Genomic DNA, 26,730 nt, shown 5'->3' on the forward strand with positions numbered 1-26,730 from the left:
CTATTTATGGATTGAAAATGCAATAAGTTCTCTACTTCTTCATTTCAGGTGACAGTTTTTCTTGCAGTAATTTTGTGGGCTTCCATAGACCTGTGAACATTGTCAGTTGTGACTTTACTGCACATCTTGATTGCTTAGATACTTGGTACATATTAGCAAAGGCTCAGGAACACTGTATATAATCATTGAGAGATACCTTCCATCATGTTCACAAATGCAGGTATTCTCAATCCTTGTAGAAAAGCTTTAGCTGTTTTAAAACTTTTAGGTGCAACTCATACAGCAAGAAACAGAAAAGAGCGGTTAACTTTATTCCCCAGAGTTTAAAATTAAAGTTTAAAATTTCCAGGGGAGAAAAAAAGGAAATCCAACTGAAAAAAGCTTAAAAATACTGTTTCTACAGAAATAGATCATTTATTGTTGCAAGTAGGATTCATACTATTTTTCTCTCTTTTTTTCTATATTTGTATTAAAATCTGAAGTGCTAATACTTTTTCTTTGTATAAATTAGGGTACTTTGTAACTTCAGCTGTACTTTTTATTATTCAGGCTGGCCAGAAAAATATTCATGTTATTTAAAGCCTCCATCTGTAACATCAGAATGCCTGTATCTCCTTTCTCAGGCAAGGAAAAATGTTCATTACTGGCAATCCAGCACTATCTTGTAATTTGCTTGGAGAATTATTCTATCTATCTATCTATCTATCTATCTATCTATCTATCTATCTATCTATCTATCTTTTTTGAGTTTTTGTGTTTTATCTTTTAAAGATGAAAGGTTTTTTTTTTTAGTCTCTCGACAAAATGGGGGGTGAAGGTGAAAAATTAAGTCACATGCTAAATAAATATTCTTTCTATTCTTTACTTTTGACCTCTTAATCATCCTAAAAGTCAGGGCAGATTGTTAGAGCCTTTTCTTATCACCATCAGATGATGAACACCCGGAGAAGACAGATGGTAGCAGCAAGAACTATCAATTTGCTGTTGCTTCACACAGGAGACAGAATGAGGATTTTAGGTTTTTTAAAAGGGGGTTTGGTGTGTGGCAGGTGCCTGAATTGGGTAAGATAGGCAAAAAAAAAAAATCCCACCCGTTAATTCATTTTTAACAGAAAAAGGAAGGGGGAATTAGCACACTCAGAATTTATTTTTACTTTTGACTCCTGGGTTTGCTAGGATAAGTTGGTTAGTGTTGGCAGCAGAGTTGTCCAGCACATACCATTGAGAAGAAAGACGCCATCTGGTAGAAAACAGATCGAGGAAAAAAAGTGTTGGATTGCAAGAATGGGTGTGCTAGTTAAACTGAGCTCAGGAAACTAGAAACACACACCGAGATAGTATGACAACAGAATGGAACGAAAAAAGAAAAAAAAATACTTTTAAACAAATGGAGTTGGTGAAGGAGGAAAAAGCTCTGTGAAAGATAAACATTTCCAGAACACAGAGGGCACAGATCCAGAACCCTCTGTAAGTAATTTTGAAAATATTATACTTAACATAGATACTGGGGCCCTCTTTAGAATTTACCATGAAGTCCTGGATAGGACTAACATCAGAAAATGATAGAAAGAACTCTAATTCTATATTTCTGCCATGTATTAGCATATGCTTATCAAATTGGTTTATTAATAACAAATATCTATTAAAAAGTAACAGGGTTTTTAGTTTTAAAGGATTTAACAAGTTATTCTAGTATCTTAGGAGCTCAAAATGCTGCTGGTTCATACAGTGTCGTTAAGAAATGATGTAGATGTAAAGATTGCGATTGGATAATATCTGATACATGATATTTATCTCTTAACCCTGAGTGTGTTAAAACTTCATCTTCATCATCAATCAGTTGGTCCAAAATCAGTATCCAGGCTTCCATTCTGTTTTTTCACATCACTATCTTTTTTCCAATTTCTAAAGTTAAGTTAAGCTAGGTAAGTCAACTTACCTAGCATGGGAAGAAGGGCCACTTTTTAATTTAGACATTATATTTCATAGCTTTCTAACTGGTTCAATTGTTTCCAGAGGTACTAGAGTTTAATGTATTTAGAACCGAATAATCTCTGTCCATCTGACTCTGGTTTCTCTTCTGGGTGTATAAATCTCATATTGTAAATCTATCTATATATAAAAGTGAAATAACACGCATCATCACAAAATCTCCAGAACCGTAAAGCCTGCAAACCTGAAATTTGGCACGTATGTTCCTCTTGGCTTCTAGGTGCTCACTAAAAAAGGATTCCTTCTTGCTCACACAGCAAATACTGCTTAAGTTTCCAAACAGCCCTCAACCTTCTCACACTGACAGGATGCTAGCCAGGTGAATACCGATGGATGCTGGTAGGCAGAGGTAGCATTCACACACACCCCTTATTTTCCTCCCCCAAAACTTGCCCAATCACATAGTTTTGTAGCGAAGCACAGGTACCCTGCTAGTTATTAATGTTTATGGTACCGTGTTTTACTTTAAACCAGAGGTTCTTAATCTTGTCTTCACCCTGGAACCTCTTTATACACCTTTTGTGGCCACGAACACCAGGACTTAACTCAAGATTTAAATCATATCATTTCAAGCCTTTATGGAACCCCCTGAGAAGACACCATTGGTCTGTGGGCCCCAGGCTGAGAATCCCACTGCTTTAAACCACATTCTATAGGCTATCATATATGGGGAGCATTTTGAGGATTGCCAATAATTAATTGCAATTTTTGAGTTTGGAGCAGTCTTATTTGGAAGTGAACCTGAGTAATTGCTCTTCAGATTGCAGTTATTCTTGCAGTCTCTGTATGGGTGCTTAGGTGTGTTGCGTTTACAATCTTTTGATACCGACTTTAGCCTTAATAATACCTTGGTGCCCCAGACCCCAGTGGATCCTGTAAATCGATATCACGGCCTTCTGTTGACTAATTCATTAAGGGTTGTTGAGGTGGACTGGAAATGCAAGTATTTCATCAGCCAGGTTCTTGTCAGGAGCATCACACTAATTAATAGCAACCTCGCACACGCAGTATTATTGTGAAGGTCTCCTGGCAATCAGGGAACGTGTGCCAGGAGGCCGTTACAGATTATATATATATACATACACACACACACACACATATATTTATATTTTTCTTAAGTTTTCGCGGGTACTTACATGTATGGCATTCAGCTTTGTTCGTTGTGCTTTTAAAGTTGTAGCAACGTTTCGGCAGAATCTCATCTGCCATCATCAGGCTTCTGTATTGTGTTTGTCTGTGAATGATGAACACTATACAGAAGCCTGATGATGGCAGATGAGATTCTGCCAAACGTTGCTACAACTTTAAAAGCACAACTACAATGACGTGGGAAAATACCCGAAACAAAGCTGAATACCATACATGTAAGTACCCGCGAAAACTTAAGAAATAAATATACATATACGTATACATATACTTACACACACACATATATATATTCGTAGATTTTCATGGGTACAGGTATGTAGGTCTAGATGTGTTTGAGTCTTTTCCCGTGTAAGATTAAGACTATCTTGGTGATGTTTCGGTGAGGTCCCACTTGCCATCCTCAGGCTGGTGCTTTTGGCTTCATGCCAGTGCAAGCAGTGCAATCATTCTGCTTGCACTGGCACGAAGCCGAAAGCACCAGCCTGAGGATGGCGATTGGGACCTCACCGAAACATCGCCAAGATAGTCTTAATCTTACGTGGGAAAAGACCCGAACACACCTAGACCTATACAATATATATGTGTGTGTATGTGTATATGTGTGTATACATACATACATACATACATACATACATACATACATATGAATGAAATCTGAACTTGTTTTCTGGTTTGGTCAGAGGTTGTCTCAATTATCTTTTCCTCTTTTTTTGAAAATATAATACATTGAAAATACGTTTAAATAACAGTGGGATAATAAGATGATCTATCAGATTGTATCCATCTGCTGTTCTTCTGTGCCTCTAAAGTGGCCCAAGGATTGAGGCTGAACAGTAGTGAGTAATTCCTATAGCAGTCCTGTTTTTCACTTCATAGTTTCATCTCTGTTTCTGCATTAGGATAACTGTAAAACAGCTGATCCACAAAAAATTAGCTGAGCTCTCCTTTATCACTGACAGCGTTATTGTGTTCAGATACCAAGGTGGCACTGTTAAAATTTGTCTTGTAAAGCTCCCTTTAGAGTAGACACACTGAAAGTTGAATTAGACATATGGTAATTAAATAACCTATTGATTTCAATTGTGTTACTCTAAATAGGGTAGGGAATTTGCAGCTTTCCAGATGTTGAGCTGTGATCTGCAGAAGCCCCAGATAGAATGACCAATAATTTGGGATGCTCGACATTGCAGTTCTAAGTTTGAGGAAACATAGATCCAAGGCTTTGATCTTCTTCTGGTATGTCAATGCCTCTTACGAGTTAAGCATAGGGTAAAACTAGCAGATAAAACAATGTACATATATTGATCGTAGATAGAAGTAAAAAAATAAAATGGCCATATAGCTGTGGTATTCTTAGTTCCTTCCAAGTTCCCTAAACGGACCTTTTTAATTTGCTTTTGGAATTATTTTAGAGCTGTGGTGGCGCAGTGATTAGAGTGCAGTATTGCAGGCTAATGCTGCCGACTGCCAGAAGTTTGATCCTGACCAGCTTCTTTATAAAAAAAAGTCAATATTTGCATAAATATTTGTAATATTTACATATAAGCCATGCCCAGCCAGTCACATGATCACCAAGCCACACCCACAAATTAGGTCATGCCCACAGAACTGGTTGTTAAGAAATTTGAATCTCACCCCTGCCTCTGTGTGTTTGTGTATGTGAGAGAGACAGAGAGAGAGGTTAGATCGATCTCTCTCTCCCCCCTCCCTCCCTCCCTTTCTCCCTCTCTCTCTTGTGGTATTCTATTCTGTTTTGAAAACGCTCAATATATACAACTTGTGATCTAGAAAACAAAAATAAAATAGATTTTTCTTTGTTCCTTGCCCACTATTTTTTTTACTTTGTTTTGAAACAAAAATGGATTAATGAAGGAACCAAAAGAAGCACATATCCAGGGCAGAGTTGTCTCACAGCAGCATCCTTACTAGTCAGGTATGAAAGCGATGGAGCAAAGTGGACGCTTGAAATCCCAGCCTCGTTCACAAATAAACAGCGACGCCGTTTGAAAAGTTTGCCCAAATTAAGTGTTCCATATTTCAGTGATTAAGGTTGACATCTATCTTCTTCACCTAAATGGTGCACAGATAATCCTCGATTTATAACCGTTTGTTTAGCGACTACTCAGAGTTACAGCAGTGTTGAAAACACTCTTGCATTCTACCCACTTGCATTTACGACAGTTGCCGCCTCCCAGGGTCATGTGATCACTGCTTGCAACCTTCCTGCAAGCGAGGTTAATGGGAAATCCAACAGGAAAAGTTGCAAATTGCCATCATTGTCTTGCACAACAACCACACCACTTGACAATGAATTCTCCAGTCTCAATTGCAGTCATAAGTTGAGGATTTCCCTCCCTCCCTCTTTCCCTCCACCTCCCTCTCTCCCTCTCCCTCTCCCCCCCCCCCCCTCTCTCTCTCACACACACACACCAGAAATTTCCCAGCTTCTTTGCAAACTCATTTAAAGGAAATCTCATTTTTTTCCCAAGATCTACTCTGGTCACGCATCCTTTTTGGGGGTGGGTGGGGGGGAAGAGAATCGGTTTTATCACTTAATTGATAAGGCCTCTGCCTTTCATATTCTTTTAAGCCACCTCCATTGTTTTTAGTAAGGCTATTTTAAAGCTCTCAAGATTATCTGGGTAGCACTTATAAGATCACTCAATTGAAAGGGCAGCCCCCAAGTGTTGTAATCAGGTGTTAAAATAACCTCCCTTGTTGTTAGCAGAAGTTATTTTAAAGCCTAATTACAGCGAATAAGCTTGGAAGCCCATTGGGGAGTATATTTTTGTGTGGTGAATTGAGCTCTTCAGAACAAAGCCATGTGACCCTCCCACTATATTGGATGGTGGTTTCTTCAGTCCCAGTAGGAAATAGGGTTTTTATCCTAAAGTGAACAAATTACTTCCTGAGTTGTACATTATGAAACAGCTGGGTAGTATGCTAATAACATAATTTCACATATATCCGTTTAACCACATGGCAGTTATTAAAGAATATTTGGGAGGTTTTCCCCCCTTGGTTTGATTTTAATATAATAATCTTTCTCTAGTTTTAAAGCTTCACCAAAAGGACAGGGGGAGGAAAGAATATCTTCAGAAAAATGTAATGTGGATTGGCCAATCATATTTTCAGTTGGCGAAAGTGTGTTACATTTATTAGGAAGGGGAAGGCGGATATGCATGGTAATCTTTATCCTTTAAATGTTTGTTTATTTAATTTTATTTATTTACCAGCCCTAAGTATTATTCTTAGAACTCTCATCCAAATACCAGTCAGATTATAGTTAACTTTTTGAGATCATTGCCAGCTGAGTGCTTATCCTTGGGGGAGAAACTTAACATTCAAAACATTTTTGCCCCTGATAGCCTTTCCTATAACCATGCATGTCTTCTGTAAAGTCTTTTTCCCCAAAGGTTAGGGACCACATTCATTAATGCAGTGGTCCCTAACCTTTGCAGCTCCAGCTGGAGGGGGAGAGGTGAACTGGGCTATGTGAGCAGCAGGCCAGTGTGCATGCATGCATGCAGCCATTGCATGACTGGGTGGCCAGTGCACATGCTCACAGAATAGAATAGAACAGAATACTTTACTGGCCAAGTGTGATTGGACACACAAGGAATTTGTCTTGGTGTAAATACTCTCAGCATACATAAAAGAAAAGAGACATGAGTCAAGAGTCAAGAATCATGAGGTACGACACTTAATGATTATTTGTTTAGCAGAGTGATGGCTTTTGGGGAAAAACCGCGCTTGTGTCTAGTTGTTCTGCTGTGCAGTGCTCTATAGCGTCGTTTCGAGGGAAGGAGGAGCGCAAGCAGTGATTCACCACTCGGGCAGGCTGAGCTGCAAGAGCATGCGTGCTCCAGCCAGCCACTCGCAAGGCCCAATTCCGAATAGGCCATGACCCAGTAGCTGTGGCCCAGTGGCTGGGCATCTCTGTGTTAATATATTAGGAGAAGGGTAATGGTGCCTTTTAAAAAATGTAGTTGAAAGATGAATTCATAGGGTTGACTTCCTAGCATGCCCTCATGATATGTATGACTTTTACAATCATTTGTTTGGCGACCTTTCAAAACTACAACTGTGCTGAACGAAGGGACCTTCGACTTGTTCCCAGAGTTATGCCATTTGCAAGTGCCCCCGGCAACTGCACAGTTGTGATAAGGCAACCCGCTGGCATTGATGACCACGACCACGTGATCACTGTTTGCTATCTTCCCTGCTGACTTCCCCAGAAAATCCATCCTCGACTTACAACAGTTCATTTAGTGACCAAAGGTATACCAGCACTGAAAAAAAGTGACTTGGGGTTGTTTTTCCACACCTAGGCTCCTTGCAGCCTCCCCAGGGTCACGTGATCAAAATTCAGACACTTGGCAGGTGACTCATATTAAGACACTTGCAGTGTCCCAGGCTCATGTGATCCCCTTTTGCGATCTTCTGACAAGCAAAGGCAATGCGGAAGCCGGATTCACAATTAACAACCCTGTTAGTAATTTTAGCAACTGTAGGGATTCACTTAACAACAGTGGCAAGAAAAGTTCTAAAATGAGGCACAGTTCACTTCACTACTTTCCCTTGGGAATGGTCAAATAAGGGTTCAGGGCAGGGCTGGGCTACTGTGGGTTTGCACGGGTTTGGGTGGTCATCTAGGATCCTGCGGAGTTCAGCGAACCCGCAAACCCCACCCCTGGCTGGCCCCGCCCACCCCTCCCTTCCCAGGAGTCTCCACGCGGCCCGTTTTGGATCCAAGGTAAGTGCAGGGGCCGTATGGAGGCTCAGGAAGGATGAAAAATGGGCCTCCTGGAGATTCTGGAAGCCTAGGCCTCCAGAGCCTGGGGAGGGTGAAAAACAGGTCTCCTGGAAGTTCGGGAAGGCTGGAAATGAGGCTGTTTCTGGCCTCCAGAGGGCCTCCGGAGCCTGGGGAGGCTGTTTTTGCCCTCCTGGAGGCTGAAGGAAAGCCTCTGGAGCCTGGGGAGGGTGAAAATGCCCCCCAGCCCCCATGTTGCAGGAGGCCAAGTAGGCCACGTCTACCATGGCCACGCCCACCCAGCAACCGGGCAGAGAACCGGTTGCTAAAACTTTTTGAAGCCCACCCCTGGTTCAGGGATTCTCAGGGGAAGGTCAGACCTGTAACATTTTTTGCCATGCAAGAACTCTAAACTCGGCCCCTTCTTTACACCTCCTTCCAGCCTAGATGGAGAGATGTATTGGAGGCACTTCCAGTAAGTTTTATTTTGGAAGGTCTGGGCAAGTGTGTATCCACCTGTACCAGCGAGAAGGACAGTATCTGAAACATGCACCAGACAACTGGGCCCGGTCTGGAGACGAGCCATGCAGAGGTCCGTGAGAGTAACCTCAGTTAGACAAGGATTGCCTGCTGAATTGCAGAATAGCTATGATGGCTAAAGGTTGTCCTCGCCTTGCTCCCACTCATTTAGTAGCTGTTCAAAGTTACAATGGTACTGACAAATGTGACTTCTGACCTAGGTACAATCTTTGCAGCATTCCCATGATCATGCGATCAAAATTCAGATGCTTGGCACCCAGTTCCTATTTATGACCTTTGCCATGTCCCAGGTTCACGCAATCAATCCCCCTTTGCGACCTTCTGACAAGCCAAGCCAACGGGGAGGGGGAATCTGATTCACTTAACAACCGTGTCACTCATTGATCAGCTGCTATGATTCCCTTTCACCCTGGGGGAGGGGGGGCGAGAGAAGTCGTAAAAGGGGACAACACCCACTTCACACATGTCTCACTGAAAACAAGCAGAAATGTTGGGCTCAGTTTTGAGTTGTAAGCCGACGCCTACCTGTCTGTACTGGTGAAACTGAGAGGGAAACGAGGCCAGAAAAGACGACGTGCTGCTGCCACCTCAGAAACGAACGTGAAGCGAAACCAGAAAAACTAGTAAACGGGAAAGCAGATTTTATCAAAGTGATTTAGACCATAATGTTGCATTCCCTGGGCGACAGCCAATTTGGCAAAAGGTGGTTTTCCTCTGTACAGTGAGAGAGGGAGGCGGAGAGAGGCAGGTAGGAAGGTAAGTGAAAAAAGTGTGCATAAACTCTTGCATCTTAAAAAGAGTTGGAAAGTGCCAGTTAGCTGATATGAATCGGGATGGATTATCTACCCTGTTTCCCGGAAGATACAGCCTACCCTGAAAGTAAGTCCTAGCTTGATTTCTACACATGTGCTCAATATAAGCCCTCCCCCTCCCCCAAATAAGCCCTACTTAAGATCCCGCCCACTCCAGAGTGGATAAGTAAAAATTAAGGTGGGGATGGGTGGGTGGAGCTGCCCTACTACTTACCTTTGGACAGTTGTAGCCAGGCCTCACACACCCCGACACCTGCCTTGCTGGCCCATTTCTTTTGCAGCCAGTAAGGCTGGCAAGGCTTTCCTGAAGGCCTCGGGAGCTGATAACAAAGCTCCGGATCGATCTGGAGATCCTTTATCGGCTGCAGAGGCCTTCAGGAAAGCCTTGCCACCTGCAGAAGTTCCTGAAGGCCTCTGGCAGCAAAAAGGAGGCCAGGGACGACACACGCAAATGAGGTTATCAGTGGATGACATCCCCCAAAATAAGACCTGGTGCCTCTTTTTTTTGGTGGCAAAAAAATAAAATAAGACAAGGTCTTATTTTTGGAGAAACGGTATTGTGTATATGAGTGACGACGCAATCAGACTTGCAGAAGGTCCTTGCCCAAGGTGGCAAAGGCTTAAGTGGCATTTGTTGGGGCATGTAAGGTTGGAGATGGCAGCAAATCTTCTGACCTTTGGAGAGAAGTGAAACGGTGTAAGTTCGGATTGATGGTTCGCGGGCCAGGGCAGGTACAGTGAGAGCACTGTGTGTGTGTAAACCAAGACCTGTTCTTGTGAATGAGTTTTTTCTGTCCTGTGCCCAGAGGGCAAAATTGTTCTTGCTCTTTAGCTGCCTGTTTGTGAATGGTAACAAAAAAATAACGTACATGTCCATGATCAAACGCTGCAGGAAAGGAAGATCCGGTATGCCGTACAAGTAGGCCTTGACTCACGGCAGTTCATTTAGTTCAAAGTTACAACGGCTCTGAAAAACGTGACTTACGACCGGTTTTCACAGTTACGACCCCATGGTCATGGGATCCCCATGGTCATGGGATCAAAATTCAGAGGCTTGGCGACGGGTTCACATTTATGACCGTTGCGATGTCCCAAAGTCACACAATCCCCTTTTTGCGACCTTCTGACAAGCAAATTCAGGGGCGAAGTCAGATTCACTTAACAACTGAGTGACTAACTTATCAACTGCAGTGATTCACTTAACAGCTGAGGCAAGAAAAGTCGTAAAGTGGGGCGAAGCCCACTGAACAAATGTTTCCCGTTAACAACAGAAATTTTGGGCAGAATTGCGGTCATAAGTTGGGGACTACCAGTAAAAAGATCTGGCTGGGCAGCAAAGGAACGTTGCCATGTCCAAAAATATAACCACCCAGGATTCACATCTTTCTTTTTGGTGCCCTTCCCTTCCATAGCAGCTTTTAGCGATGGTCTTATTCTATTAAGAGTATTTTCCTCAGCTTATAAACATTTCCATTTTCAAATCAAGAAAAGAATCCTCTTATTTTCCTGCCAAGGTTTTCTTTCTTGCTGATAAACAGTGCCATTACATTAGCGTGCTTCCTTTATATTTATTGTTTGCTGCTTTTAATTTGATTTGTTATTTATTCCATTATTTTGTTTTTGTATTTCTTTTATTTGGTCTTGTCTGGAGAATATATTGAAGATTCAGTACTTATATTACTGAGCCAATTGGCAATAGCAATAGCGGACTTATATACCTGTGATATATACCTTATATATTATAGTGCTTTACAGCCTTCTCTAAGTAGTTTACAGAGTCAGCATATTGTCCCCAACAATCTGGGTCCTCATTTTACCCACCTCGGAAAGATGGAAGGCTGAGTTGACCTTGAGCCTGGTGGGATTTGAACGGCCGAATTGCAGGCAGCCGGCAGACAGCAGAAGTGGCCTGCAGTATTGCATTCTAACCATTGCGCCACCACAGCTCTTATTAAATATATAAAGACTAACAAAGAATCTTGAAAGAGATACATTTGCCAAACCATTGTTTTCAGGTCATTATAAGTGATATTACAATTTGGAAATGAAAATAGGAAATGTTTATCTTGTTTCCTAGATGGTAGTGAAAACGTTTATGGATATGGACCAGGATTCAGAAGATGAGAAACAACAATATCTCCCTTTAGCCTTGCACCTTGCGTCCGAATTCTTCCTCAGGAACCCCAACAAAGATGTCCGTCTCCTTGTAGCTTGTTGTTTGGCTGATATATTTCGAATTTATGCCCCTGAAGCACCATATACTTCACATGACAAGCTCAAGGTAAATTAACAAACTGTTTCCACCTTCTTTGGCTCTTGAGATTTTCAAAGAAATGATGGTTGTCTCACTAAGTCAGAAACAGATAACAGCATAATGCACCTGTAATAATAAACCAGGATTAATGGTTATCTGAACAAACTGAGGCAACTATTAATCTTGCAGGTTCCTTTTCCAGAGGAAAAGGAAATAGAAACATTTGCATTGTGTTTTGTTGAGAAAAAAAGACCAAGCTTGCATGTCTGACTCTAGGCAGATTGAATTCTGTAATTTAATTTTAGCCTCAGTTTGTTGGATAATCTTGCTAACTACATGAATCATAAATGGATGCAGAATTTAAGGTAGTGCCAACTAAGGGCGAAGAGTATATGAATTCAAAACATTGAATTCAAAACATTGAATTCAAAACATTCAAAACACTTTGATCATGTAAGCTTGAGCTGAATAGTGGTACTTAAATACCTTCCCTAAAAGTTATTTCAATATACAGAGCAGCTAACATTAATAGATGTGTGTAGATTGCAAACTCATTGGCTTAATTGGGTTCTCTTTATCTAGTTTTATGGTCTCCTCATGAGCAACTGCGTGGAGCATTTGTGGGCGATCCCATGTCCTCTCCTTTTCCAGAGAGGAATTAGTTATAGGCAGTCTAGTTGCTAACTCTTCATTCCACCACAGTCACTGGCTCTGGGGAAGAAATGGCTAATCAAAGTGTTCACAAAACTGTAAACATCACTATAGTTAATCATTACATCTGAATAAAAGCTTTTGTGAATTTTCTTAATGCTGGGAGTATCACTTAAGTTACAAAAAAACAACAACCCAAGATAGAAATCTATAGATAATATAATCCATTAAAAATGTTCTTGTTTTGCAGGATATATTTTTGTTTATTACAAGACAGTTAAAAGGATTAGAGGACACTAAAAGCCCTCAGTTTAACAGATACTTTTACTTATTAGAGGTAAGAATTTATATCACATTAAATCAAATCTATATCAAGGCTCAACAAAACTTGAGTTATGTTTATGAATGTTGCAGCTTTATAAATGCTTGTTCAGTTTCTGTTGAAAAGTAATAAGGCAAAATATTTTCCCCTTTGCTCCTTTTCAGTTTAATATATCAAAGCATACAAAAACGTTATGATGCTCTTTTTCAACAAACCAGTGTTTCATCGCTGGCAAGTTATTTTGAGGTTGTGCTGACCTTTTGCCATTGACATGTAGTGTGGATTGAAATGATAGTATTAATGCTTTTTGTTTTTGTTACAGAACTTAGCGTGGGTTAAATCTTACAACATCTGCTTTGAGTTGGAAGATTGCAATGAAATTTTTATTCAGCTTTTTAGGACTCTCTTTTCAGTTATCAAGTAAGTTGGAGTAGTCATGCCTATTTTGTGCATTTTCAGAAGGGCGCAAGGGCAAATATGCTAACTTTTGTTACATTACTAAAGATATGCTGTATTTCTACAACATAACTGTTTTTATTACAACTTTATAAAAGTGTACTATGGTAGCAGTGTTACACATGAACTTTAGGGTTGCAAAAATAAATCCTGTAATGGCAGAATTACCAGGCTGAGAAATACACCATGGCAACCACAGACATGCCTAAACATCAGAATCAAGTTCTTTGTATCTTATGAATCTAATACATCCAAGCAATGAGCATGAATAGAGGTGCGTGGAAAATTTTGCTTCTCTCTAGCTTCTGTTTAATTCTGTGAGTCAGGATAATTAATTGACAAGACAGTAGATAGAGGACAAAAATATAATCTAAAAGAATCTGAGACAATTTTTAATGGCCTGTTGACTGATTAATCGACTAATTGCCTGATGATTGCTTGATGATGCTACCTAGTTTGGTAGTGAAATGTCTGCAAGAAAACTAGCAAGCTTAGAGAGCACCAAGGTCCCAGAATTGTCCACAGTTAGAACACATGACTTTCCCATATAAAAATATATATTCTTTTGCCTTTGGGGTACAGTGACATTGGCAAGAAAGTAAACGTTCACACTGACTTTCTCATTTTGTCCTGAGAGTGAATTTTAGAGCAAAGATGTTAGAAATCTGCACTATAAAATATGTAACCTGTCTCTTCATCCTATGCAAATGATTTTGATAATGAATATTAATGCTTCGGTGAATTAGTGGGAAAGGCATGGGGAAAAACAGAAGAACCCAGATAACATGATGTTTCCCAGTAAAATCAAGAGAGAAATAAAATTTAAAATGTCTTTCATATGACCTGGTCATTTTTATTAAAAACAAGAGCAAACTTGTTGATTATTGACTGAAATTTAGTAACAAGATGTTTTAATTGAGTAGTAACATGGCTGTCATTTAATAATCTAATTTTAATGTTATATTTAGCAATAGCCACAATCAGAAGGTCCAAATGCATATGCTAGATTTGATGAGTTCTATCATCATGGAAGGCGATGGTGTGACTCAAGAACTGTTGGACTCCATTCTTATCAACCTCATTCCTGCACACAAGGTTTGCAAAGACCAAAAAGAAAAAAAACCTCTTGTATGCTTGGGATAGAAATTAAAAGTCTTCTCTTACAGTGGGATGGGGGGAACTACGGTCCTTTTATGACCTCTGGATTTCAACTCCCAGAATCCTTGAGCCAACATGGCTGGCTCAGGAACTCTGGGAATTGAAGTCCACAAGTCATAAAGGGGCCATAGTTGTCCACCTCCATCTTACAGGATGTGTTGCCAAAATAGAGAATACAGAGTAACAGGGACCTTAAATAAGAAAATTGCTGGCCTTCTGCTGATCTTTCCTTTCTCTTATTTCTGATGGAACCTCATAGGGGCAATCTTATTTTTAAATACAAAGATGTTCAGAAAAGTTATAAGGGGCATGTTGTTAAAGACAACAACTAGGCACCTGTGTGTATTTTAACGTATATTTTGTTGTTGGTATATAATTAGTGACGTTATAATTTGTGAACCTACTAGGGTGGTTTTTAAAAAGTTGTTTTAAAATGGAGGTTAGCGATTTGTTCAGTCACGAGGGGCACCATGCAGTGATGCAGTCAATTTTGAAAGATTGTAGGGCTTGATAGATGCATGAGATTTAGCTCATTGTTTAAATATTGTTAACTTTTGGTGAACTCTTGGTGTATGTATGTATGTATGTAATGTGTATGTGTGTGTGTGTGTGTATGTGTATATATATATATATATATATATATATACACACACACACACACACACACATGTGCACACACACACACACAGCCAGAATGTTGCCGAATCATATTCTCCTATCTATAAAAGAACAGATTTATAGTAATATTCATGAACGTAAGGTTCATTCACATCTTCCCTGGTAAAAAGGCAAGATTAATATGTATATATCTGTCTGTCTGTCTGTATCAATATCTGTCTATTATCTATCTATCTGCCGCATACATGTATACATATCACACTTTAGAATTTGCCTCATACCTTGTGTTCGGAAATATCTAGCATGAATTGCTTAATAACTGTAATTTTCTTAAATATTTTTTTCTTTTTATTCTAGAACCTTAATAAACAGGCCTTTGATCTTGCAAAAATCCTGTTGAAAAGAACAGTCCAAACCATTGAACCATGCATTGCCAATGTATGTATTACACGTTTTAACATACTAGCGATTGCTGCATTTTAAAACCTTACTTGTTTTGAATATTTCTTTGGATTCATTATAGCAAATTTATAACATTTGAAAATGAGCATTGATACTTTACATGCACTATGAGGCCAATTACTCAGCAAGAATAATCCTACATCTATTACATCTCTCTTCCTTCCCACTATTTCAGTCAGAGATAAGCTAAATTCATGACAAGGCAGTCATGCTGTGTTGGCCAGGTTAGCAAACTGACATTGTGTGCTGATAAACAAGAAATTACTGGGTGTAGCACATCGAATTTTTAGACCGCCCAGCATCTAGAGGTAGAAATAATTAGCAGTGATGTGGGTTATAACTGCCTTGTCACTTGCTACAAATGCTTACAGAGTGGGTAACTTTAAAATCTGCAAGCCAATTATAAGGGGGGGAAATCGAGTTTTCAAATAAAAGCTGGCTTTAAGGCTGAGTACCTATACAGGGGTAATTAATTTCAATAGGATTATCTGTGAACTTGTTCATGTGTTTGTGATGCAGGATAGAAGTGAAGGAGTTTGTGTGTGTAAAATACAGTTAGGGAAAATTATTAAGTTGCATCACGTTACTAAATAATCTGATCCAAGGCCATCAATATGATCAAAGTTTCAGCTGCTTCAGTCCACAATTTGCACTGAAGTAGAATGCTAATCTTTTAACTTGCAGTGTCCTTGCGAAATACACTTGTTGTCGAAAATATATCCCACAGGATAATCTTGCTTTATGATTTCAAAATGATTACCATTCCATTTTTTTTTTTAAAAAGACCCTTAGTGTCTACACTCTTAATGCTTGAGACAGGAATTTTTAATGGTTTTTGCTATCTTGAGAATCTTGGGTGTCCTGTAATCTGCTCCAACATATGTGTGAGGGTGATAGAATTTCATCTTTGATGCTGTGTATTGGATAGAAATTGAAACCACAATTCTGTTCATTTACTAATCAAATTTATACACTGCCCCATCTCACTGCTGAAGCGACTTTGGTTTGGTTTACAAGTAGCAAGCAATAAAATCCATATAAAAATCCATTCAAAAATAGACAAAGTTAATTCTCCATATCTTATCGCCAGGCTTCCCTTTTCCTAGACCGTCAAATAGGAAACAGCCATGAGTCAGTGGAAAATATTCTAGATTTGTAACTATCAGTCCAAGGACTATTTTATACCTGCTTACAGGAATTGACAGTAAGAAAAACATAATTTCCTTCCTGGATTATGTCAAATCAATAGGATATAAGTAAATGTGAATTCCTCCGCCCTGAATTACTCCTATAACACCAACTTAAGGTTGCTCCCTTGAAATATTTATACAATACAAGTGAAAGCTTTATTTTGTTCTGAAAAATCTTTAGCGTTAAAATAATAAATGGAAATAATTTACAATTTTTTAAAAAAGGTTTAAAATCCAGATAAAATTCATTCCAAAATAGATCAAGCTAAAAAATGATGGAGCGTCCTCAAGCCACCAGCCATCCTCAGGGTTGTGTCCTACACTTGGATCCCCGTACTACCTGACGTAGCCATAGGGCGGGAGGAATGCTTTAATATTGAACAAAGTTTTTGCAAACGTGTGATAGTTATGGCAATGATCAGTTAAAATGTGTAGATGTTTTGAAAATATTTACTTTTTAAAGCAAACATTTTCTCTTTTATTAGTTTTTTAATCAGGTTTTGGTACTAGGAAAGTCTTCTGTGAGTGACTTGTCTGAGCATATATTTGATCTAATACAAGAACTTTTCGCCGTTGATCCCAATCTACTGTTGTCTGTCATGCCACAGCTGGAGTTCAAGCTGAAGGTAAGAAGAATTGACCTTACCTCAGGTTCTGTATGTATGGAAAGCCTGTAGCATTGGCATACGGAAAGGGCCTGAATCGGAGACTTTGTCAGAACACGTTGGTTTCTGTACTTGCCAATGGAAGTAACTATATCTTGGACAACTTCCAAAGAATCATGAAACAGAATAAGTAATACAATCCTAGGCTGTATCGCAGAAGGATAGCATCGGGAGCTGTGATGGCGCAGTGGTTAGAATGCAGTATATTGCAGGCCAATTCTGCCGACTGCCAGCAGTTTGATCCTGACTGGCGCAAAGGTTGACTCGACCTTCCATCCTTCCGAGGTGGGTAAAATGAGGACCCAAGATTGCTGGTGGCAACAGGCTGACTCTGTAAACCGCTTAGAGAGGGCGGTGAAATCATGAAGTGGAATATAAGTCTAAGTGCTATTATTTGTGAAGGGAAGGGAAGGAGGGAGGAAGGAAGGAAGGAAGGAAGGAAACTGTGGTGGCGCAGTGGTTAGAGTTCTATATTGCAATCTAACTGCCCTCTGCCAGAGGTTCAATCCTGACCGGCTCAAAGGTTGACTCAGCCTTCCATCCTTCCGAGGTGGGTAAAATGAAGATCCAGATTGTTGGGGGAAACAGGCTGATTCTAAACCGCTTAGAGAGGGCTGTAAAGCACTATAAAGCGGTATATAAGTCTTAAGTGCCATTGCTGTCAAGCTCATAGGAAGTGATAGTACCATTCTATCCTGCACTAGTGAGGTCATGTTTAGAATACAGGTAGTCCTCCAGTTACGACTACATTTGAACCCCAAAATTGCCATAGCTAAGTGAAACAGTTGTTCTGTCCTATTTATGACTTTTCTTGCCACTGTTGTTTGATAAGTTACTAACCCAGTTGTTAGTGAATCTGGCTTCCCCCCCTTGACTTTGCTTATCAGAGGGTCACAAAATGGGGATTATATGACCCACTGCAACAGTCATAAATATGAGCCGGTTGCCAAGCATCTGAATTTTGATCATGTGACCGTGGGGATGCTACAATTGTCATAAGAGTGAAGAGTTATTTTTTTTCAGTGCTGTTGTAACTTTGAACTGTCGTTAAAGGATCAGTTGTAAGTTGGGTATATGTTACTCTCCATCAACGGTCTTCAAACTTGACAACTTTAAGACTTGTGGACTTCAACTCCCAGAATTCCTCCTCCAGTCACGTTAGCTCAGGAATTCTGGGAGTTGAAATCCACAAGCTTTAAACTGGCCAAGTTCAAAGACCCTTGTTTTAGGCTGAAAATCTTAGGTGCTGTAGCAGAGGCCTCCAAACTTGGCTTTTAAGCTTTTAAGACTTGTGGACTTCAACCCCCAGAATTCCTCCTTCAGTCATGTTAGCTCAGGAATTCTCAGAGTTGAAGTCCATAAGCCTTAAACCGGGTTCGACCCTTGCTCTACATATTGCTTAAAAAAAAATCAGAGAAAAAGAGACATCCCTATGAAGAGATATCTCATTTCTGGCCGGACAAAAATTGGCATACAACATAATGTCTGCTGCAATATCTCCATAGTCATGTGATCATAAATCAGACTCTTGGCAATTGACTCATAGTTACGACCGTTGCAGTGTCCCAGGGTCATGTGATCCCCTTTTGCAATCTTTTGACAAGCAAAGTCCATGGGGAAGCCAGATTCACTTAACAACAATGGCAAATAAGGGCGCAAAATGATGCAAAGCTTACTTAACAACTATGTCACCTAGCAACAGAGGTTTTGGGCTCAATTGTGATCATAAGTCAAGGACTACCTGCATTAAACCTAGGAAAGGATTTCAAGTGAAGCGCATAACTTTAAACTTTCCATTACTTTGATTTAACTTACTTTGTGGAATGAGAGCAAATATTCCAACTTGCTTAAATGTTATATGCATACCTTTCACTTTTGTCTTTTTAATTGACAGAGCAATGATGGAGAAGAACGCTTAGCTGTCGTAAGGCTTTTAGCAAAGTTATTTGGTTCCAAAGATTCGGATCTTGCAACACAAAATCGTCCACTCTGGCAGTGTTTTCTTGGCCGGTGAGAAATGCAACTATATATATATTGAATTGAATTGAATTTTTTATTGTCATTGTACGTATATACACAGTATACATACAATGAAATTCACAGAACACCCAGAGACCAGACTCAACATGGACACACATGACAATCCCCAAACACCTCCCCATCCGCCAAAATCCCCCACCTCCTAAAAACAAACAAGACCCACACAACAGACCAAGTAATACTGTCCAACAGCTCACTGATAGTGGTCCTTAAGTTCATTGTTAAGTGCAATTCTAGCTCTGGGATAAAAACTGTTCAGAAAATGTGTGGTCCGAGCTTTAATGGTTCTGTATCTTTGGCCAAAAGGCAGCAGTTCACAAAGATTGTGTGCAGGATGGAAAGAGTCTCTGAGAATGTTGTGTGACTTCCTCAAACAGCAAGATGCGAAGATGTTGTCCAGGGCTGGTAGCTAGAGCCCGATGATATTCTGGGCAGTTTTAATGATTCTCTGTAGAGCCTTTTTGTCTGCTACAGAGCTGCTCCCATACTATGCAAGAATGCCGTATGTCAAGACACTCAATGGTGCTGTGGTAGTAGAGATAGATTAATCTTCCTGAGCATTCTCAGGAAGTACAGCCTCTTCTTCTGTGCCTTCTTCACAGGCATGTTAGCGTTCATAATCCATGAGAGGTCCTCAAAGAGAAATAAGTGTCCAGAAATTTAAAACTACCAACCCTCTCCACCTCCTTGCCATTTATGTACAATGGTAAATGTACATCTCCCTTCCTCCTGAAGTCAATTATAAGTTCTTATAATTATATATATATCGGGGTTGATTTTAGACATTCTTTTTCTGTAACACCTTTTTAAAAAACTTTGCTTGTTTTTAAAAGACCTATATAAAATTTGTAACGCAGTGAATACTATGTGTATTTACTGTATTATAGTAAGTGACATTCATATAACATATTTTGAACTTGAAATGCTATCTATATGTTTTAGCCAAATGGATTTTTTTTCTTGGTTTTATACATTATGCGGTTATCATTCCTTGAAATAATATGCATGTACTGTACAGTAAATACATGTTTGTATTTGCATTTACCTTGAATACTGAATATAGTAATTAGTTTTTGCTTTATTTTAAGAAGTCGGGTTTGGTTTTGAGAAATTATCCATTTTAATTTTCCTGTCTTTTCTGTGTTGTCAAACTGAAAATACTTACTTTTTGTTTTATTTATTGAATTTGGTTTATTGTGTGGGATGCTCAGTATGTTGGATTATATATTTGTAGTATGTAGCATTGTGAAAGTATATTTTCATGAAAGCATATTTAGTTTATTGTATTCGTCACTGAAGTCGAATATAATTTTGGATTTATATATTCCTCTCTTTTAGATTCAATGATATTCATGTTCCTGTGAGATTAGAAAGTGTGAAATTTGCAAGTCATTGTTTAATGAACCACCCAGATTTAGCAAAAGACCTCACTGGTAAGATATCTTAATTCAGAAGAATTGAGGATAATAGGTTCAAATAAATAACATGAAGGTACAACACTGGTTTGATAATAATCAAAGAATTATTAATCACAAGGCTCAGGAGACATTCTGGAGATACGTTTCTTCATAGAAAGAATGGGAAATGTTAATGATGCTTATATCTTGCACCACTCAACATATAAAATAAGAGGAGGTGTTTATCAATCCATTTGTGAAATACCATCCAATTATCAGCTCAGTGCAGCAGACTATCTACAAATCAGATCTTCCCTTGTCATTCTTTGTTGGTTACTTGCCTACTTAAATTTGATATGTATTTCTTGAACTTATATTTATTTTACAAACAGGTTTTGTTGACATCCCTAATTAATGTAGTCTATCAATATGTTCTGCATCACACCCCTTAATTTTAATATTCCTGAAGGCTTTGCTCTTTAGTTGCAGGCGTATGAACACCTAGTATTTTTCAGGGGAAGTCACATACTTTTCTTTTTTTGAAATAGAATACTTAAAAGTCAGATCCCATGATCCAGAAGAAGCCATCCGTCATGATGTCATTGTCACAATCATAACTGCGGGCAAAAGAGATCTTTCTTTAGTCAATGACCAGCTCCTTGGCTTTGTCAGGGAAAGGACACTGGATAAGCGGGTAAAGTCACTTGCATCTTGTAATTTCCACATTAGAGGGGTTCTGAGGGCACGGATGGACAAGACATGTCATGCTGTTGTGTTAAAAATGAATGGCAGTTATTGAAAGGAGAGTTCAATTGCCTTTCATCTGAATATAAAAGTCGATGAGCTGTTTTATGTTGACAAATACAAAACTGACATTTCTTGTTTGGGAGCGTGTTCTGTGTGCGTGAAATCATTTCCTACCATTGCTGCAGCGTGGTTGTTGTTGTTTTTTTTTCAAAATAAAAGTAGTTTCCCAAAAGTTTTACAAACTATTGATTTTATCATTTAGAAATTACAATTGTGATTGTAGATTAGGTAAATGTCGACTTACCATTTAGAAATTACAGTTACAATTGTCTACGGAGATTCTCCAAAAAAGAACAATACAGGAACTTTTTGGAGGCCCTGTGATTGGAATGAGACCGCTTTAAATCCTTTAACAATCTCAATTGTCTATGGACTTTCTTGGATTTTGTCCTTGAAGACATTTCGCTTCTCGTTCAAGAAGCTTCTTCCAGATTTGAGGAAGCTTCTTGGATGAGAAGCGAAACCTCTTCGAGGGAGAAAAAACAAACAAGAAAGTCCAGTTGCTTTTTGAAATAAGCACCTTTGGTACAATCTCATTTATCAATATAGCTTTTGTAATGCTGTTAACCTAAAGAGTGCTCACTTTTCTGTGGTTAAGTCAAGCCGCAGCTTTCCTGATGTGTTCTGGTCATGAATTTTTAAGCCCGAGCTGATTGTAACATCATCTCCCTGGGCCTGTGTTTGTTTCTTTTTTAAGTGGCGGGTAAGAAAAGAAGCGATGATGGGACTTGCTCAGCTGTACAAGAAATACTGCCTCCATGCTGAAGCTGGAAAAGATGCGGCCGAGAAAGTCAGCTGGATAAAGGACAAACTTTTGCACATCTATTATCAGAATAGCATTGATGATAAGTAAGTGGGTGGATCTGTTCTCTCCCTGGAATAAAATCCCAAAGCAGCCTGACCTTTCCATCCTTCCCTTCCTTTCTTTATTAGAGATCAGCTACAATGGTTGGCCACTTATATCTGGCAGATGCATGTTCAAATACTCCGCCTTCTCATATATGTATCATGGAGCATGGATTACCTCTTCTTCTCACAGCAAAAGAAAAAAAATTTCTTTAAATATTTAGAAATCCATATCCCTTTGGCATTAGCATAGTCTTTAGCATTTAGCATACCTTCAATGCGGGTTTTCCGATTTCTCTCAGAGCTGTTCCGTTTGGAAGGAGAGTGAAAAGAAAAAAAAAAAGTTTTCCCTTTAATATTCATTCGCTGCTTACTCAGTCTGGGAACAATGTGTCTTTAGTAGGTGTTAAATACCAGGATACTTTCACTGTTCCTTTGTCCCGGTCAGCAAAATCACTTTCACTTCTTCACAAGCTCCTCCAGCACTTTCTTTTTCCGGCTGAGCTCTTCTATGTGGCCGCCATTACAGACCGCCGCTCAACTGCCATCGGAGAGGGAAATTTAGCCGGCTAGGGAAGAGAGATGCGATGTCTCTCGTCCCTGCCAGAACCCCCCCAGTCTTCACCACCTTCTACAAAGGTGGCTTAGCCCCGAAGCCAAATGGCTCGGGGCACTCAGGCAGTGAACACAGGCAGGGACCGCGCACAGTCGCGGATTCCTGCCTGCACCAAAGCACCACAAGCCGGATTACCTCTTCTTGGCCTCATTGCCTTGCAGACCTTGCTCCGCCCTATGTATCTGTGTAGGACAGTCCCCTTTAAAACAATTTTTTAAACATATTAAACTGTGAGCAATTTAAACGATGCCTGCTTTTCTGTTCCTTTGCAGATTGCTGGTGGAGAAAATTTTTGCTCAGTATCTTGTTCCTCATAATTTGGAAACCGAAGAGAGAATGAAGTGCTTATATTATTTATATGCTAGCTTAGATCCAAATGCTGTTAAGTGAGTATGGCTTTGACTGGGACAACAGCTACATTTTTAAATCTATTTCCCCAGTATTTTAAATATTCCGTGCACAGATGTTTTAAGTTAACATGTCTTGTTAGCTCAGCAGAGTTTCTTCTGTGGTGTAATGGCCAGATCGTTGAAGTCACTAGCTACATTGAATTCAGATCAAGGCAGCCTGCTAATCTTCAGAACTACTTTAAAAAATGTATTTTGCGAAATGAATTCTTGAGTAAATTGGGGAAACTGCATGTGGGAGTGTCTGAATTAAATAGCAATAGCAATAGCACTTAGACTTATATACCGCTGTATAGTGCTTTACAGCCCTCTCTAAGCGGTTTACAGAGTCAGCATATTGCCCCCAACAATTTGGATCCTCATTTTACTGACCTCGGAAGGATGGAAGGCTGAGTCAACCTTGAGCCTCGTGGGATTTGAACTGCCAAATTGTAGGCAGCTGGCTGCAGAAGTAGCTTGCAGTGCACTCTAACCACTGCGCCACCGAGGCTCATATCATAAAATTAAGTAAGAAGTGGTAGGAATCTGGGACTTAAATATGTGCATAAACTTTGACATTACTGAGGGTAGAAGAGCTATCTCATTTTTTAAAAAAGCTGCTGGGTGGAGAATGCCATGGAGCTCCATATGCTATGTACACAGTCACGTTTTTTTTTCATGCTTTAATATATTTTTCATGTCTTTATGCCCAGGGCATTGAATGAAATGTGGAAGTGCCAGAACATGCTTAGGAGTCATATGCGGGAATTGCTAGATTTGCATAAAATACCCACCGTAGGTTTCAAAATCGATAATTGTTCTACTTTGCATGTTTTGCTTTTTAATATTGCTGTATTTTAGAATATGAATATTCCTTGTTTCAAAATTGCTGTGTTAAATAACTCTGAATCTATTCTTTGAACTCTGCTATTTTTCCAAATAATTGCCTGTTGAGAGCTTTATAATGAGACATAAATATGGTAAAATCTACCGCACAAAGAATGATATGGTGTCATCTTGATGATGTCTCTTCCCACAAGGGCAAAGTACTACTAACACTCTGTATAACACAAGTAGCCCTTGACTTAGGACCACAATTGAGCCCGAAATTTCTGTTGCTAAACGAAATGTTTGTTCAGTGAATTTTGCCCCATTTTACGACATTTCTTGGCTGCAGTTGTTAAGTGAATCACGGCAGTGGTTAAGTTAGTAACACAGTTGTTGAGTGAATCCGGCTTCCTCATGAACTTGTAACAAAAGATGATCACGTGACCATGGGACACTGCAGAGGTCATAAATAAGAGTCAGTTGCTGTCCGGTTGAATTTTGATTAGATGACTATGGGACTGCCGCAACGGTCAGAAGTGTGAAAAACGATCGTGTCCTTTTTTCCCCAGTTCTGTTGTGACTTCAAACAGTCACTAAATGAACTGTTGTAAGTAGAGGACTAGCTATATATGTGCAAAATATGGATGAGCCAAGGGAAGAAAAAGCGATCTTTTAAAACATTACAATCTGGCTTTTATAAGCCATCTGATAACAGCAATATTCATTTATTGCTAAATCTCAAAAGCGGGCTGGGCTGAAAATTGTCCCTAAATTTATGAACAAGTCAGAGAAGGGTTACGTCAGTGGCCCCCAATCTTTTGGGCACCAGGGACCAGTTCCATGGAGAGAAAGAGAGAGAGAGAGACAGACAGACAGACAGAGAGAGAGAGAGACAAAGAAAGGGAGAAAGAGAGAGGGAGACGGGGAGACAGAGAGGGACAGAAAGAGAGACAGAGAAAGAGAGAGAGAGAGAGGAAGACAGGGACAGAGAAAGAGACAGAGAAAAGAGACAAAGAAAGGGAGAAAGAGAGAGGGAGACGGGGAAACAGGGACAGAAAGAGAGACAGAGAAAGAGAGAGAGAGATGAAGCCTGGGCTATCTCAACCCAGGAACATCTGGGTCCAGTGCCTTGACCTGCGGATGCGCTGAAAGCAAGAGGAGAGCAACGGGAATCTATGGGCCGGCCCTTGGGACGGAAGAACCACTGCTGCTAGCCAAGCCCCACCCTAACTCTGGGGATAAAAGGCAGGGGGCAGAGATGAATAGATGTGGCAGACAACTATTTATCTCCCAGCCGGCTGGACTTGTTTGCCTGCCATGAGAGAGAGAGAGAGAGAGACTTTGTGCTGGGGCTGCCGGCGCTCGTAATAAAGGAATCATTGATTTAACTACAGAGGGTTTGCCACGTTTGGGGAGCTGAGTCAGAACAGAAGAAAAGTTTTTCAGACCGGGGGTGGGGTGTGTGTAGTTTGACATACTACCTGCACCCTGCGGATGGGGCTTTGCTTGTTTGCATGGCCCGATTTCTGGTACCGGTCCACGGACGGGGGGTTTTGGGGACCCCTGTATTACATGACAAATCTGTGTGAATTCTCATCTAAACTTCTCCTTTCAGTCGGAGGCAAACAGTGCTGCAATGTTCGGAAAGCTGATGACCATAGCAAGTAAGACCTGTGGATTAGAATTAAAAAACTTTTTAGCATAGGTTCAAAGCCACAACTAGAATTGACACTTTTCCATTATAATTCCATAGAAAATCTTCCAGATCCTGGAAAAGCCCAGGATTTTGTGAAAAAGTTCAATCAAGTCCTCGGTGATGATGAGAAACTTCGTTCTCAGCTTGAAGTGCTAATCAGCCCTACATGTTCCTGTAAACAGGCAGATATCTGTGTGGTAAGGTGTTTGTTTCTTTCTTTCTTTCTTTCAAATGCCGATACCATGTTCAGTTTAGAACGTTCCTCAAAGGTTTGTAACAACTTTAGATTTCTGTTGCGATAATAAGTCACAGTAGATGAAACGCCTAGTTCAGTGGTGGCAAACCTTTTGTGGCTCCCATGCTGATAATTGCGCATGCGCTCGCGTTTGCGTGCCAGCACCCAGAAGGCAATGTGTGCTGGGCCCCCACCCACCCCTTGTGCATGCACGTGCAATCCCCCGCAACATGCTGCACATGCGTGCTGTTAGGAATTGATAGTCACCTAACAGTTGGGTTGGAAATATATAAACCAGGATAGACATTTAATACTGTCTCTTTAAGGGAATGCTAAAATTGTAATTGGGTGTGCTTCCTCAAACGGCCATAAGATAGAGCCAGAAACCTGGATTGTTCTGTTCTGTTGTTGCTGTGAGCTGCTTGCTGCTAGATGTTCTGATGTTCGTTGTTTTTGGTTTCTGTGTTTTTCCTATTGACTGTTGCTGATCGTCATTCTTGGATTGCTGTGAGTCTATTTACTGACTGTTTATGATAGTGGACTTTGTTATTTGGAGTGAAAACTGACTGCTTTAACCATGTATGACTTGGACTGTTGGTTGGACTTTGTTTAACCGTTTACTGGAAGTAAAAACCGACATTTTACTATTCAGTGTATCTGTGTGCTGGTCATGTGTTATTCAACATTATTCTCACTACGTCTCCCTGTATGCACTCATTCTCCTAACGGGGAATTGCCTCAACACGCGCGATTCCCCCACGCACACCATCCATCTGCGCATGTGTGCACGACCCCCGTGCACGCCACACATCTGCACATGGACATGTGTCTCCCGTGCACCCCCGCAACCCCTCCTC

At 40.1% G+C, this 26,730-nt stretch overlaps 1 protein-coding gene across 12 annotated transcripts in view; it reads left to right on the top strand.

Annotated features, from left to right (window-relative positions):
• PDS5A (PDS5 cohesin associated factor A) overlaps positions 1-26,730 on the top strand; it is a 66,110-nt gene that overhangs the window by 8,941 nt on the left and 30,439 nt on the right. For all 12 annotated transcript variants that reach the window (XM_026699829.2, XM_026699834.2, XM_026699830.2 and 9 more), the window contains 14 exons: positions 11,324-11,527; positions 12,402-12,488; positions 12,796-12,893; positions 13,898-14,024; positions 15,063-15,143; positions 16,843-16,983; positions 18,917-19,032; positions 20,401-20,495; positions 21,008-21,153; positions 21,964-22,115; positions 23,001-23,114; positions 23,828-23,909; positions 25,558-25,606; positions 25,696-25,835. In XM_026699829.2, the coding sequence (XP_026555614.1) occupies positions 11,324-11,527; positions 12,402-12,488; positions 12,796-12,893; positions 13,898-14,024; positions 15,063-15,143; positions 16,843-16,983; positions 18,917-19,032; positions 20,401-20,495; positions 21,008-21,153; positions 21,964-22,115; positions 23,001-23,114; positions 23,828-23,909; positions 25,558-25,606; positions 25,696-25,835 (1,632 nt within the window). The remainder of the gene's footprint in view (positions 1-11,323; positions 11,528-12,401; positions 12,489-12,795; positions 12,894-13,897; positions 14,025-15,062; positions 15,144-16,842; positions 16,984-18,916; positions 19,033-20,400; positions 20,496-21,007; positions 21,154-21,963; positions 22,116-23,000; positions 23,115-23,827; positions 23,910-25,557; positions 25,607-25,695; positions 25,836-26,730) is intronic.

Source organism: Pseudonaja textilis, chromosome 6 (genome assembly GCF_049901715.1).
Source record: "Pseudonaja textilis isolate UNSWEBS1 chromosome 6, rPseTex1.2, whole genome shotgun sequence".
NCBI lineage: Eukaryota > Metazoa > Chordata > Lepidosauria > Squamata > Elapidae > Pseudonaja > Pseudonaja textilis.